Here is a 16339-nt window from a genome sequence, read left to right as displayed (position 1 = left end):
ATGGACTATGATAAATTGGGCTAAGTTCTAGAAACCTAGAGACTGGTTTCGTATTGAATGAAGTGGTATATCATTTCTCAGCACCAATATTAAGATTCCAGATTAGGAACCATATACAAAAGTGCACACCTTTCTTTTGGAAGAACTAATTTTTCAGAAACTTATTCTTTGTCTAAGTTATAGGACTAGCCACAAATAGATGGCTTATGTCATTTTGAATAGAGCAAGTACATGGGAGAGTATTATTTTGATAGGTCTATCTATAAAATTGATAAATACTGCACAATTGAGTCAATGAATCCTTCATAATAAATATAAATACCAAATAAAAGATATAATCATTTTTTTTTTCTCATTTATGGCTTCTGTAAAAACTCTGCAATCTAAAAAATGGAAATGATGCAGAGTGGAAAAGTGATTGTACTTTTTTTAACCAACTAAAAGGAGGCCACATCTAAAGGAAATAATAGCAGTGGGAAAATGAGTTTTATGTTTTTCTTTGGCTCTAATATATCTAGTGCTCTGAAATATTTGCAAAATGTGGAAGATAACCAAATTATGCATTCTAGCTTACACTATTAATTTCAAAATTAATTGTCAAGTTTAAGAAAATTTTGCTTTTATTATTTTAAATAAAATATTTTAAAGTTTTATTTTAAATAATTTACAAGTATATTTGTATTTTATGTTTCTTCTTTTTTATAGCAAGCATCTAGAATCACCAGTCTGATTCACACACACACATACACATACACAGACACACACACACACACAAATACACATATATTTTAATTAGTTAAAAATTTCTCGAGGGGTTTGAGGAAACCTATTTTAAATTTTAAAAACATATGTATTTTGATAACAATATACATCCAAATAAATAAATGCATTCTATGTTTTTAACTTGTTCAACTCTAGCTCATAGCAGGTATCCTCAACATTTTGCAAAGAGTAAGTACTCAATACATATTTGAAGAGTATATAAATAAGTGGATAAGTTATTTTTACATTGAGTAATTGTTTGGTTTTTCCTACTGAATCAGCATTAGCCAGATTATCTAAGTCAGTGATTCCTTCATTGTGAGACCATCAGTATCACCATGCAACATATTTGAGGTGCATGTTCTTGGGCTTACATCACAACAACTGATTCAGAAATAGAGAAATTCACAATCCGTGTTTTAACAAGGTTTTCAGGTCATTCTGATACCCACTAAAGTTTGAAAACTACTGGCCTAAGTTAATTAATATTTATATAAAACTATGAAGATAAATTTTAAGTGAAACTAAATGTAAAAAATAAATAAAATTAATTTTCTATAGTATCTTATTCTTGCAGTAATTTTCAATATGGCACATTCCATTTAATTTTATTAAGGTACTTATTAAGGTACTATAAAGGAGATTTCCAATTAATCTTATTAAGGAGATTTCCATTTAATCTTATTAAGGTACTTATTAAGGTACTATAAAGGAGATTTCATTATCTTTGAAATGATTAAAATTATACTCTTCAAATCAATGTAGAATTTTACTTTTATGCTTACTATAGTAAAAATTTGAATTACTTTAAAATCTTTATCTGAAGCTACTTCTACACACACAAAATACAGTTTGATAATTTAAGGAATTATCTAGCTAATGTAAGCCATTAAAAATGTATTCATATACTTTAGATTCAATGTTCTGAATAATTGACGCATAAAACATATATTTGCCTGAATAGCTACGTTATTCCCTCAAATTTGTATCTCAATTTTCAGACCTCAATCTAAGAAACAAATTTTCTGTGTAGCTGTTTTATAAAAGACATTCATAGTGCTTTTGCTATCTTCCATTGGATCTGAAAGTCATTCTTTAATTCAAAGATGAAGAGTTGCTGAAGTAATATAGTTTCCTACCCAGGGAGCATTATGATAGAAACAATCCATTATTCAGATGAATTTAATTAAAGTGTCTACAATGTAACTAATGTTTACTACTATCATGTGTTTGGAAATTTCCTCTTTTTAAAGGTTAAATTTGATATAGAAAAAGGAGCCATGTCATGGTTACTAAAAGAAATCTGAGAAAAGTTCAGTGATAGGTTACAATCAACGTTATATCTGTTTCCCACTGGGAATTGGGCAAAATTACATTTCTAAGATCAAGAACATTTCTGGTAGTTGAAAAATATCAAGGCTTATCCCCTCATTAATAATATTGTTAGTGAGAGGACAATAACTGCTTAAATCAGCATAGCCACACCAGAGCTCCATGTGCATATGATTTGGAAGATTTTGCTATTCGGCAACCCTCAAATCAGGCACAGTCCCTATCGACACAGCATTTGGGTAACTGGTGTTTGTACCATTTGTATTTAGACACTCCATGAAGAATGTCCCTGTCAGTGTGATAACTACACTGTCATCCTGGGTCAATCTAGGTTAACATGTTAGTACTTTCATATAACTTATGAATGGATTATTTAACTTGGCATTTGGAAAAGCAAGAAACTAGTTGAAGAGAAACAAATAAACAAACAGACAAAAAACAAACAAAAAACAGTGTGGGTAAATCATTCATTGAGTTATTACGCAGTTATCATGTAAAAATCCTAATCAGGTTTACATGTATGTAACACTAATGCATTTGCTTTCATTTTCAATCCCTCCTCACTGAGGGATGACAACCTTGGGTGACTAGCAGCAGTCATGATGACCCAGCCAGGTTGGGAGCAGTGCCTCTTAGACATCATCAGCATTTGTGAACCTGTTCCAGAAGTTCTCTGCTGCTGCAGCTCCTGGATTGTCCTCATGCGTGCTGCAGACTTAACTTCCCCCACTCTCCACATATGTATGTTCACTGTTGGCTCAGGACTCACAGTGCTTCAAGATTCGAGTTTGGTCTTATACTTACTTCCTTATTGTAAGAGCTTGTTTTTTCTCCAGTATCTCTTGCCCTAGGAAACGTCCCATGAGACTTACCTTTCCAAGGTATTAGTGACCACTTCTGATCCTTCATAGAGTCTCATATTTTGCTCCAGGTTTACTAGGTCAGTGTACTCCCTGGTGATTGTGTGTTGTCACTACCACCAGGACCATACTGGCTAGGCTGCCACATTTGTCACCTACTAGTCAGATGAGCCAGGTCAGACCCTTGCCCTTATGGGGTATCTCTATGAAAATTGTCTCCCTAAAAATAAAAAGCAGATATGTCAATTATTATCAAATTTGATCTTCGCTCTCTTTCACTCAGAGATTAGAGTCATATTTCACTGCACATCCAGAACTATTTGGCTGGAGAAAAATCTCACAGTGATTTTAAGGCTTCCAAGTTAAGTGTCAGATTTGTGAATATCCTGATTTTAGAAAGGTACATTGCCATTAATTCACAAATCCTTATTCTGTGTAATAAGAGCTAATAGTAGACTTAATTCAGATCATAGTGTTTTTCAGACCAAAAGCTGTCTACCTTTCCCTTTGTGTCCCCCTAGACACTGTGCCTCTCAGCTGGACACCTTCCTCGGGGCTGGGACAGCCCTGTTGCTGACATATCTTCTGTTGAGGATGCCCAACTCTGCCCCTCCCTGGGAAATGTCAGAGGCAGGGAATGGTCTTCCCAAAGTTATGGCCCTCCCCATGGCATGGCTCTAGGAGGACCTGCTGCAGGGGTACAAAGGTCTGATACCTTGGCTTCAGTTCTGCATGGCTCTGAAGGGCTACCGAGCCCCAGAGCTCTAGGAGGACTTGGTGAATCTTCAGCTGCACTTGCAAAGCAGTTGACTTTCCTCTGCCCAGCCCTGCCTTCCTCCCTTCCTTATAGGCATATCTCCTGAGACCATACCCATGAAACTTTATGCCATCTGTTTTCAGGGATCTAATCTAAGACACCTCTCATCACACCTAATCCTTTGTGAGGGGAAGTATCTCTACTCATGCCTTCATAGTAACCCCCACCCTACCCCCTACACACCTATGCCCTCTTCTTACCCCACTATGCTATCTAATTTGCATGACTGCTTGAACTTAGGTTTCTGTCCACTTTTCAGTCCATAATTCAACTAAGCAGAAACAAGCAAAAGTAAAATGCTTCTACTTTATATTTAACAGTGTGTTAGTAGTAAAATTATTAGATAATTTTTCTACAAAGTTCTAAGAGTTTGTAGAAATGATGAGCAAATGAACCAAGGGAAGGATTGGGAATTTGTAGTTGTGAGTAAATTCAGTGATTAGGAATATATGGAGGATTTTTCAAAAATATTTGCTTTTTTGCAAAAAAAAAAATATTATTGTTTCTAACATTCTTAGGTATATTCCTAAGTTAGAAAAATTGTTTGAGGCCAAACTGGCACAACATTTTTCTTCCAAACTCTAGTAGCTGAGAATCAGCTCTGAGAGGAGGGAGGGTGGGAGGGAGAGAAACAGAAAGAGAAAAACAAACAACAGTTCAGGCTGATGACATCTTCTCAATTTGAAAAAGTTTAGTAAAACCATTTTCTAAAGTCTCATTATCCAAGGAGAGAGGGTAGAAATGTAGTTGTGATCATTGTAATTTTATGGGAACTGTGATTAGCACAACATAAGTCAAAACTGAAAGAAATATTAAGAGTCAACTAACTCTAGGAGATCCTAGGTGACATTAATGGAAAGGTTTTGGTTGGGGGAGGGGAATTTTGTTATTCAAGCTCTGAGATCACAAAGTTGTGTGTATGCGTTTGTCTACATTTATTTAGAGGAAAGAGTTATGATTCTCATTAGATTCTTAGGTTGATACTTATGGCCCATGAAAACACAAAATCTTGGGTAAAACTGAAGTTAAATCAGGGAAACTGCTGTTTTATTCTGACTTTATCCAGACATTCTCTTTGACCTTGGGCCAACTATTTCACATTTTGGCATATTTGGCTAAAGTCATAATTCTAGGTTTTTCAAAGAGAAAGATGATAAAAACATCAATGTGCCTTCATGGCTGATAAATAAAAAGCTCTTAGTTAAATAGAATACAGGATATATGAAAATGAAGCTTCCAAATTTAAATCCAGCAGCTTCAAGTGACATATCTGGAGAAAGACATTGTGATAGTAGTTACTTGTAAGTTTGTGTATGTTTGAGACTATGTATTCTCTTAGGTGAAAGTGATATATTTAAATAAAATCATGTTCATGTAAGTCATTTATCAATACTTATAATTATTTGGGAGAATATGTAAAATAAAACCGCATTCTGCTGTTCTTATTTCAGATTTATTCAACATTTTAGTAGATAAACTAAACAGTAACTATTTAAGTTATTCAAATTAGAATACAAGTATAGTAAAATATGGAGATTTAGCTCACAAGGGTGTTTTTTGGTGTTAAAAGCCATAACAGGATTACACTCCTTTGCATTTTATATTTCATGCCCAAAAGTGCTAGGATTAAGCAAAATTCTCAATGTGGATTCTTTCCGGATGAACTGCAGTTAGACAGCTAAATCTGTAATGCAATATAACATGGTCATATTAATCTAGTGAAGCAGAAAAGACCATCTGTACCACCTTGCATGTGACTAAACTATAGGAGCAAACTAAATGCTTTGTATGGTCATTAATTTAAGAAAGGCAGTGAATGGTTTTTAAAGTAAGAGGGCAATGTAACTGATGAAAAAATGAATAAAAGTATGCATTGACCTTCATTACATTGTAATAAGTTTGCAGAATTGATTTATAAACTGCTTTATAATCCAATTTCATATACATTTAAAACTAATCAAATGACTTGGATACAGCTCACTAATTTTTAACTTGGCGATTTACTAGAGTATATAAAAGTTGAGAATTCTTGCAAACCAGTTACTATGATGCCCTATTATTTAATCTTATTTACACAGATTGATTATTCTCATCTACATACGTTTTATTATTCCAGATTTTAATGTTGAACACACTTGGGGTTTGTATATCCATTGTGGCATGTCTTTTACCAGAAAGATAAATTCTGTTTCAATTATATTTAACACTGTTAATTTTAGTCCACAAATAAAAGCTTACAATAATAAATTACCCCGCTTAATTCTACAATTTTCTGTGACAAGTAATTTGCATAAGATTCCCTAGATCATGAAGAGTCTGAAAACACTTCTGTGTAAGCTCTAGGATCAGAATGGTAACAATTAATAGGTGAAATTAACAATAACAGCTTTATCTGGTACATAGGGTATGGTATGCAATCACCATTTCCATGAGCTACTGAGTTCAACTCAATCAATCATTTTTGGCAAATATGGGTCAATACAATTTCAAGAGGCTAAGATTCTCTAATTTAATTGAACAGAACAATTAAATATTCTAATTTTTCTACAGTAAAAATTGAAGCACATTATCAGTTTAGAATCCACTTGCAGAAGTTCATTTACCATGTTCAAGCAGTCTGTCAGAGCTGGGTTTTGGAGAGCAAAACAGACAGGGAACGTTCTATGAGTCCTACAGTCCACATAGGGGACTGAAATGTTAATAAGAACATCAAGAAGTGTATAACTAGGAACCATGTTAAAAGTTATGAAGGGGATGTTTGTAATTCAGAAGGAAGAAAAAGCTTCCCAAAGAAATAACTTTGCAGCTAAAACTGAAAAGAAGAGTAAAACAAGGAAGCCTTGAAAGAAAGCTCCAAAGGAATTAAAACATCTGTGAGGCTGGATCCTAGAGGACAAGGGAGGAAAGGCGAAGTTGCAGAGTGGAGAGAGTAGCTCTTTATCACCAAAGGAGGAAGTTATATGGGAACAGTGAAAGATTAAACAATAGTCTACATGATCAAAAGTGAACTTTTGTTAAGATTAAAAAATATGTTTTAAAGGATGAACAATATGATGCAATGTGGAAGTGATTAGCATCCTATTGTAAGAAATTGGGTGAACCAATAGTAGCTTAGACAAAAGTAAGAGCAGTAGAGATGAGAGAAGAGAAAAATGATTATTCTTAATGATTATTATTAAAAAGATATTCCAGAGATGGAAGCAACACAACTAGAGAATTGATCAGATATAGGGGATGGAGGTGAGAGAGAACAGTAATTAGAATGTCCCTCAGATCTCAGACTAAATGGATAGTGAAGCCATTCACTGAAATAAAAGGGGCGGGGGCTGAGCTTGGGGAGATAGATCAGGAGATTGGATTTGTTATGAAATTTTAAGGGGTCTTTAGGAATTCTAAATGAGGTTGATGAGGTTATTCTATATGCAGGTTTGGAACTAAGAGTAAAGGTTTGGGATGGAGATATAGATTCATGAGTCATTCAATTAAAGGTAGACTTGAAAATATATGTGTCCATGCAACCATCCACTAGAAATGTATACTAATATAAAGTGCAGTAAAGTTCATGAGTTTTGAGAATGCTCTTTCATGTTTTAAGACTACCTTCAATCCATTGAGGAAAAATTCATAGTAAATATATTAAAGATAGTGGTGCCCATGAAACTTAAAGAATATAAGAAGGTAGATTTTACTGTGGCCTGAAGACACCACCTGACTAACTAGAAAGACAGCAAATAATTGTAAAGTTACAGGTGATGTGGACCTAGGCTGCTGTGCTGGCAATAGAAATTATAAACTGCATTTTCTTACAGACAATTCTCAGAAAATCTTTGAATTGTACAATATTGTTTGATTGCTTTCTCTTATTATTTCATTTCCTTTAGGGATAGAAGTTTTACCTTATTCGTTTTTTTTTAATTATTATAAAAGAATGCATGTTTATGTGACAAATAATAGAGAGACATAGAAAAGAATACAATACATTATACTTCCCCCCTTTCAAACCCACTTACTTAGCCAATCAACATGGAAAGCTTGGAGTATGTTCCTCCACAACTTTCTCTACTGCCATAAAACATATGTGGACAAATATAGGTTTTTATTACTTTTAATGAATCAGTATCTTCATAAACACATTAAGCTGAAACTTTCATTTTCACTTAACACTCTATTTGAATAACCTTCTAACCAAAACATATATGTATTCTTGTTTTTTTAAAGAACATCATTCTCGAAGTATAAAAATGCCATCATTTATTCTACAGTTCTTCATCTAATGGATATTCAGATTGTGTCTAGTGTTTGTACCTTGTGATATACTATAAATAGAATCGCTGAATCAAATGAAAAGTGTATTTTTTTTCATGTCAATAGATATTGCAAGATGACTTTCCAAAGAATTTGCAGCAATTTGCAATCCCACCAGCAGGGTCTGAATGTTCTCCAGTGCTCCCTGCCAGCAGTAGATGTCATGCTTCATTTTGTTGTTTATTGCTAAATTGGAGCGCAGGAAATGATATACCCTTGTTTTAATTTGCATGTTTACTACCAGTGAGCTTATGTGTTTATTAGCTAATATTTTAATTTTTATTGTCTACTCTTTAATGTTTGTATTTAGTGGTCCCTTTTAAGCATCATCCACTCTGAGATATATATAACATTTCATGCCACATTCTCAAATATCAGAACAACAATAACAGTCAGGAAAAAGAAATTCCTACCTTTACCATACATCTTTTTCTGAAACCAAGAGCCTTGCAAGAATTCCAAATGGAATGAGGAATGTCTTATACACAGTTGACCCTATTGTTTCCATGTATCTTTGACTCACAGTATTATCCAATAAAAACCTTGTAGCTATGTCAGGCTAACTCCTTATCCCCCCCTCATTCCTTTCCCTCTTACTCTCAATACAATAACACCCACCACCCAAACCCATACACTATAGCATTTCGTGTATTTGTCCCTTTTACATACAGTGCCCCACTCTCTTTTCCTTTCTTAACTGTGCCCCACCCTTTAAATTCCCTTAAAGAACGGATGGATAGTGAATATATGTTTTTGATTTATTAAAACAACTTCATGTCATTCAAATAACGATTTCATGTCACTGGAGTATATCTAATTATCAGAAACATGGTAAATTTATTTTACTATTTTCTTACTACTTATATAATAATTCATATTGCATTCAGGGAAGTTTTTTACAATATCCCTCATTCCAACTGTAAATTAATAGTATTGATTAATAACTCTTTTTGCATGGTATTTACATATGGGCCAACAATGTTTGGTTGTCGGTTTGTTTTAAGGGATATAGCCTTTGTCTTGTAATCATGCTCTTTTGTGTCTCTACTTGTAGGGAAACTTTTTGGGTTCAAGTTCCCTGGTCTGAGAGTTCTCACTTACAGAAAGCAGTCCTTACCACAAGAAGATCCTGATGTGGTCATAATTGACTCATCTAAACAGAGTGATGATTCAGTAGCCATGAAGCACTTTAAGTCTCCTACAAAAGAAAGCTGCAGTCCCTCTGAAGCAGATGATACAAAAGCCTTGATACAGCCCAGCCAGTGTTCTCCCTTGGTGAATATATCTGGACCTCTTGACCATTCCTCTCCCAAAAGGCAATGGGACCTACTCTACCCTGACATGCTGCAGTCAAGTTGCCAGCTGACTCATTCCAGGTCGAAGGAAAGCATTTGTAGTATACGGAGGGCATCGTCAGTGCATGATATAGAAGGGTTCAGTGTCCACCCCAAGAATATGTTTAGAGACAGACATGCCAGTGAAGGTATGTGTGAGTTTTTTTTGCTTTTTTTTAATATGAAAAAATAAATCAATGGGTAATGAAAAGTAATTTCTATATTATTTTTAATTTCAACATTAATCCATATGCTCTCAGGGAAGAAATGTGAGTAAAAGTTACTAAAAGTATGAGTCCTACATTCAGAGTTGTTCCTGATTTCCTCTTTGAAACCTAGTGAATAATTTGGTTTCTTCTGGCCCCTTTATCTGTGTTTCTGAAATAGTATGATAACCATTATCTGCCTCCTTAATGGAGTGTTAATGAATTAATGCATAATATAAGATGTGCTTAGGTCATGGTACTGTCACCGCAAGCATAATTAATTTTGCTGCATTTATCAAACAGCCAAGCCCTGGGCAGAAACAGTGGTGTGCCATCACAGGACTATTTTATTGACCAACTCTTTCCAAAGGAAGAGCTGTATGAAATGTACATACTGAGTGATCAGAAACCTCTAAACTGATTAGGGGCAGGGAGGGAATAGGTAGGGGAAAGAGGAAAGTTTCAGGAGACAAAAAACAAGCAAACAAAAACCCTGAAAGTCTTGATCTCAACCAAAACCAACTTGTAAAGCAAAATCAGAATTCATTTCTAATTCATCATTAACACAATAATGGATAACATTTGTTAGTATTTACTATGTGAGAAGAAATGTAACTGCTTGACACACATTCATTCTCATCACAACTTTATGAAGTAGGGACAATTATTAAATCCCATTTTATAGATGAGAAACTGATATGAGGTATAGATATGCTAAATAAATAACTGGCCCAATTTTATATAGTGACAGAGCTAACCTTCAAACCCAGGACTGCCAGTCTCCAGAGTCCACAATCTTTTGCAATTTTTTTCTTCCCTACTTCGGCTCCATAAAAACCTCACTGTAGGAGGGGTCTGTTGAGTCACTAAACTTGCCCCAGTGGGTGTGAGATTTAGAGTTCCTATTGCATAAATGCATCAGTTCCACTTTTCTGAATCCTATATATTTGGGTTCCTGAGAGATTCACTGTCCTTTTTGTAGTATTCATTCCTGCAAAGGGCCATCATCCCCCAGGCTGCTGCTGCTGTTATCATTTTCTTTTTAAAACATAACTGATTACAGAGTTCCTGAGTGTAGGGTACTGGGCACTTCACCAGCTAGTCACAGTGATTTTTCAACTCTGATTTCTCATCTCTCCTTCTTCTCCTATCTACTCTAGTCTTAAACTGCATGAAGCTTATTGCCTTTTTCCAAAGATGTATTATGCATTTTTCTGGCCTCATTGCTTTGTTCTACCAGGAATATTCTTCCCAATTTTGCCCCTCCTTACATTTCTACTCATACCCATAAGAACCCATTTCCCCTTCCTAAACCAGAGAAATTAAATGATTTTTATACCTGAGTGTGCAAAATAGTGTTTACGAATATTATAGCATTTAATACATCCTACATTATATGTCTGTCTGTCATTCCTGTTAGATATGCAAGCAAATTATAATGTTGCTACGAGCTCCTCCAGCACAGGAGCTGTGGCATAGTTAGCTCTGCGGCCTTAGTATCCAGAACCTGTTTCATGGCTGGAACTCAATAAATGTTGGTGTAAAATCCAGAGGATCATGTTTGTGAAATATGTTCCAAAATTGCATGCATCAGGAAATAATGAGTTTGTGGCTCCACAACATTCTAAAATGTAAAACAAAATCTTAGGATTGATTCATCTGGGGAATCTTTATTTAAAGGTCACAGCAAAGTAGAGAGGGCAGAAGAGGTGAAAGAAAATGAATTGGCCCCAAAAAATTCAAAGAGAGAAAAATCAATATCACAGCAACAGAAGGAACAGTTTTCTGTAAGATATGTTTGAGAAACTGTATATGGTAAGAGAGCAATTAGCATAGACATTTTAATCAGAAATCCAAAGAAGGTCAAAAAGAGAAAGAAAAATCAAATCAAGGATTTTCAATCTGCATACTCATCTAAGATCCTATACCATATAGTAATGGCATGCTCAATATCTCCTCAATGAACGATAGCTCTAAATTTTTACCTGTGAGTAATGGATCTTATGACTAAACAACTATAAATTCAGCACAGTAATTTAAATGATGAGCATATATTTTAGTTAGTTAATCCAGTTAGTGTAGTCATCTTTAGGAATTACACTGACATTTCAGAGATTGTTTTTATTGCCTAGAAGCTGAGTTACAGTATAATGACATTGAGAAACAATAACTTTGAATATTAAATGATACATAATGAATGCATTATACAGACATAGATTTAGCCTGTGATTTGACAGTGGTGCTGTGTCGGTTAGATAAGACTTCACGATTTAACTTTATTGTATTCAATTTTATGTCTTCTCCATTTACTGATACAATTATGAGAAAAGATGATTTAATAATTTTGGATTTCTTAGTATGGATTCTATATATGGACGTGAGGTTTTGAAATCACCTTCAGTTTTCTTCCGACACACAAGTTATGCTACTTTCCAAAATTTATCATTTTCTTGCAGATGTTTCAGTTAAAGTCTGGTTATTGATTGATAAATTCAGAGGGCATTTTGTACTTCAGCTTTAGAATAATTTTAGCTACAAAATCACTGATTAGCATGGAAGAAACTATACTTCCTAAGGATATATATTTGATATATTTTAGAAACTGGAGCACTTGTGAGGGAAGATGGAAAACTTTTAAAACTGGTTTTAATTTTATAAATCTATATAACTGGTTTATAGGTTAACCCCACATGGACCAGATTTTGAATTCATCTTTTTGTCTCCTATTTCAAGAAAAGAAATGTCCTCCTATATGGGTTATCTTTACAGAACTTTAAGTAATTTGCAAATATATTCGTATACAATGTTTTACCTTATCCTTCCATTTAATCTACTTTATCAAATACCTTAGAACTGTACTTCTCAAACCCTTTGTGGTGAAAGAGCAGAATTTTCTATCTAGTTCATCACTGATTAATACATTTGGAAACACAATCAAAATGTACTGCTAGAAAAATGAAATTTAAAAAATAGACTTACAAAATACAAACACCAATTGTTTGATTATTAGATTGACAGATGTAACATTACTCTGTCAAACTGCTACAAGACTGTAAACGACTACTCTAATTTCTGCACTTATACTGTCATGGAGGAATAACAAATAGATCTAGCTGCCACCAGCACACACACCACAAACTCCGCCTTAGAATGTCCAGGCAGCAGGCACCATATAATGTAACTCTTGGTCAGTTTTTTTTTTTTTATGTTATAATTTTTAATATATAATTTCCTGTTTTGGTGAGTAAAATTAGAATTTTTAACTACTTGAAAGCACTTGTCACTTTACTAATGATTTTTGGACTCCATTTTGAATGGGGATAATTAATTCAGTGTAATCAAGTTCTCTTCCACTATCGCTATTTGCTTTTTATGGTCCCTCAAAGACTGTAGTGTTGTCATCTAAAGTTATGGTTTTATTTGTGTATCTCTATCCAAGGCAATGTCTGTGCTAGCAATTCAATATGCCACACTATTGAAATTGCTTCAATTGTAAGCTTTGAAACAGTTATGCTATATCCCAGATTTTAAATATGCACAGTATTAGAAGAGATGTCAACAAATGTTGAACAGATTTTTCAAATCTTGGATATATTTGAATGGTTTTGACATGACTTCACTTAAAAGCTTATTTGTTTCAAAACTAGAAATGCATGTTTTGTTAGTAGCAAGTATGTAACAGAGAGCCAGATTACTAATCTCAAAATAAATCTGAAAACACTCTGTTTTGAGATTTGAAAACAGCCCATTTTAATATCAAATAAATTCCTAAATATTATAGGTATTATACTGTGAATGCATGGTAACAGCATAAATTTTAAAATCTTATATTACCTTTAAATAGTCAAATGTTTCACTGATCTCTTACAATTATTTTTGCCTAAGAATGACTCTTTGAGTACAATTTGGTCTTTTCAAAATATACATTGGAGAACATTTATAGGAGGGGCAATTAATAAATTTGTTATTAGTAAGGCAATTTGGTTTATAAGGTAAAGCATTGCCTTAGAAACATTTTTTCTTTTTAACATATTAGATGAAATTATACTAAAAACATCACTCAATATGCAAAATGTTGTATCGTCTTTCTTTGGAAGTGATGGTTGAAGCAACTCTAAATTTGGGTTCTGAAAAGTTTGAAACTTTTTATCACAACTGCAGGCTGTTGGGGATGTCTTTCTCCAGACTGTCATAATTATAAAATATGTATCTTGAAATCCACTTAAATTAAGTGAGATAAATGTTTCACATATTTGAACATGAATGTTTATGATAGATATTTTTTAGCATATGCATTTTACTTGGTTGAATAGTACAAAATGTTATCAATTTCAAATTGTCAATCATTACATCCTGTTTTCTCTGATTGTTTTTACAGAGTAATTCGTTGTATATATAACATAATTTTAGTCTTCTTTTTACATTTCTCTCTTTTTTCATCTTTATGTGCTCAAAACAGACAATGGTCGCAATGTCAAAGGTAATGTACACACTCAAATTTCATCATCTGATGCTCAAAGTGCCCCTTTACTTGGCATGTTAACTTGCCTGCTGTATGCCCTGTTCAATGCCACATCATGCTGCCCTTAACTAGTCCAGGTGCCTGGTGGAGACATCATGGCTTGACTTTGTTGGAGACATTTTTACTTTCTCGGTCACGTCACCAAAATTATTATGAACTTTTTCCTGCAAGTATTATTCTAGGTTGACAATGAATATGTCCTAAATATTTAAATCATTTGGAAAGATGTTAATATCAAGCTAAATATATTCCAGTGTGAAAGAGGCATATAAGCCTATTTCAGCCAAAAACTATTATTTTTGAGTACAAGATTAAATAAAATAAGGAAATTGCTACCTGACAGCATCACTTCACTTGTTCCTCTTTTGTTTCCTTAAAACTAGTTTCACGTTCCTGGATGGCAGGGGGTATGGTTTTAAGCTTACTGTAGTAGTAAACTGTACATGCATGATAGTCATTTTCTATTTTTCTATATTACATTCCAATCATTTTTAATTGTGTCCTATATTAGTCTGAAATCACTGGCATGACCTACAGCTACTGTAGGATATTGTTTAACTGGGTGATACCTCTAGATAAGTCTGGATTTGGCTAAAAATTTGAAATTCACTTCAGTTTTTCTACTGTCATAGTAGATACAAGGAATCACAGAATATAATAACTATATATTTTCATTAAATGGAAAACTTTTGGGGCTTAGTCTTTTAACATAGGCCATGCATGCTGCTGTGGGTATGCATATGGTGACAAGGACTCATCTTGTGCATGTGTGTTGCATGAACACGTCTCCACCAGTAACCATCATTACTTAGAATTCACTGTTTTGGCCTCTTTCCTATGTCACTGCTACTCCAATCACTGTGAAATTTTGTATATTGATTTCTCAATTACTTCTCTAATTACTTCAGAGTTGGTGACAATTATGAATTAATAGCACTAGAATGTAAAGATGTTTTCTGTGAACAACCCAGCGCTATTTGAAAATAAGGGAAATTGTGCAACTTCTTCCCATCCCAATTTTATTTCGTAAGCACTTCCAAAAGGTTCTGTGCATGTGACCTCCAATAGTGGGATGGGATTTCATGTCCATGATTGTTTTATCCTTGGCCTGTCCACTGAGATTTCTAAAAGGAAGCGAATTAGTATCAGCTCTGGGTGGTGATTTGAGTTAATGTAATTCGGAACATAACATAAAGAAACAATACAGACAGCTCTCACCAAGTTGCCTCTGTGAAATATGACTGGCTTTAGCATTTAACAATTAGCAATAGTTTATTAGACATCAATTTTCTGGCAATCTTTTAAATGAGGTGAGAAATGAATCTGATTTTTCTCAACGAGTAGGAAACTAAGCTTGCTTATCTTCCAAACCAGTAGTTCACATAGTTGCCATTCAAACTAGAATAATTTTATTTTTTCTCATAAACTAATCCATTTAAACTCTAACCCCTTTTCCTCAATCTCCATGTTTAAATAGCAATAGTCTTTGAACAAAAATGAATAATAAAACTCATAATTTGGAAATAGGAAACTCTAAACCATTGTAGAAAGTTTTCACATACTAATACTTTATGAAGTTAAACTCCCAAATTGAATAAAACTTGTCCAAATTCAATAAAAATTCCATGTGCCTGTGCCCTCCAAGGTCTTCATTGTTTGTTCAGGCTCTGATTTTGAAAACTATTAAAAAATATTAAAGTGTCTGGCTCCTTAAGATTTTCACAGAGCAATTAATATACTAATTAGATATAGGACAATACATTAACCGTGCTTTAAAAAATTTTTGGCTTTATTTCTAAACCACATTTATATTAAAAATTTGAAAAATAAAAGACAAATTTCTACACTTCTTTGTATATAAATGCATAGTTTTTTGTTTGTTTTGTTTTGTTTTCAATTTCTAACTCAATCAAACATTTATTTATTTATTTATTTATTTTTTTTACCAAAATAAAATAAATAATTTAGGAAAGCTTTTGGAAGGTTTTCAAGATCATCTGGATCTTCCCCTCAGGCAAGGATGTTGTCTAAATCCCTTGCACCGGTTGTAGAGGCATCTTTATCTCTAGTGGAGCCCTTTTTTAACTTTCTTGGGAAATGTGTTTTACTGCCTGTTACACAAAGAGCTAACCTAAATCCTTCTTGCTGAAAGGTAGTTTACTCCCCTTCATCTATCCTGAGATGGGCAGAGATACTAGTTT

At 33.8% G+C, this 16339-nt stretch overlaps 1 protein-coding gene across 4 annotated transcripts in view; it reads left to right on the top strand.

The window, feature by feature from the left end:
* Positions 1-16339, top strand: part of KCNH7 (potassium voltage-gated channel subfamily H member 7) — a 441540-nt gene that overhangs the window by 304458 nt on the left and 120743 nt on the right. For 2 of the 4 annotated variants that reach the window (XM_081052824.1, XM_081052823.1), the window contains exons 4-6: positions 9131-9559; positions 14076-14096; positions 14522-14545. In XM_081052824.1, coding sequence (XP_080908950.1) covers positions 9131-9559; positions 14076-14096; positions 14522-14545 — 474 coding nt within the window. The remainder of the gene's footprint in view (positions 1-9130; positions 9560-14075; positions 14097-14521; positions 14546-16339) is intronic. The other 2 variants (XM_081052825.1, XM_081052826.1) reach the window with 2 other exon arrangements.

This window comes from Rhinolophus hipposideros, assembly GCF_964194185.1.
Source record: "Rhinolophus hipposideros genome assembly, chromosome: 6".
Lineage (NCBI taxonomy): Eukaryota > Metazoa > Chordata > Mammalia > Chiroptera > Rhinolophidae > Rhinolophus > Rhinolophus hipposideros.
Note: the sequence above shows the minus strand (reverse complement) of the source record. Positions and strands in the feature narration are given on the sequence as shown.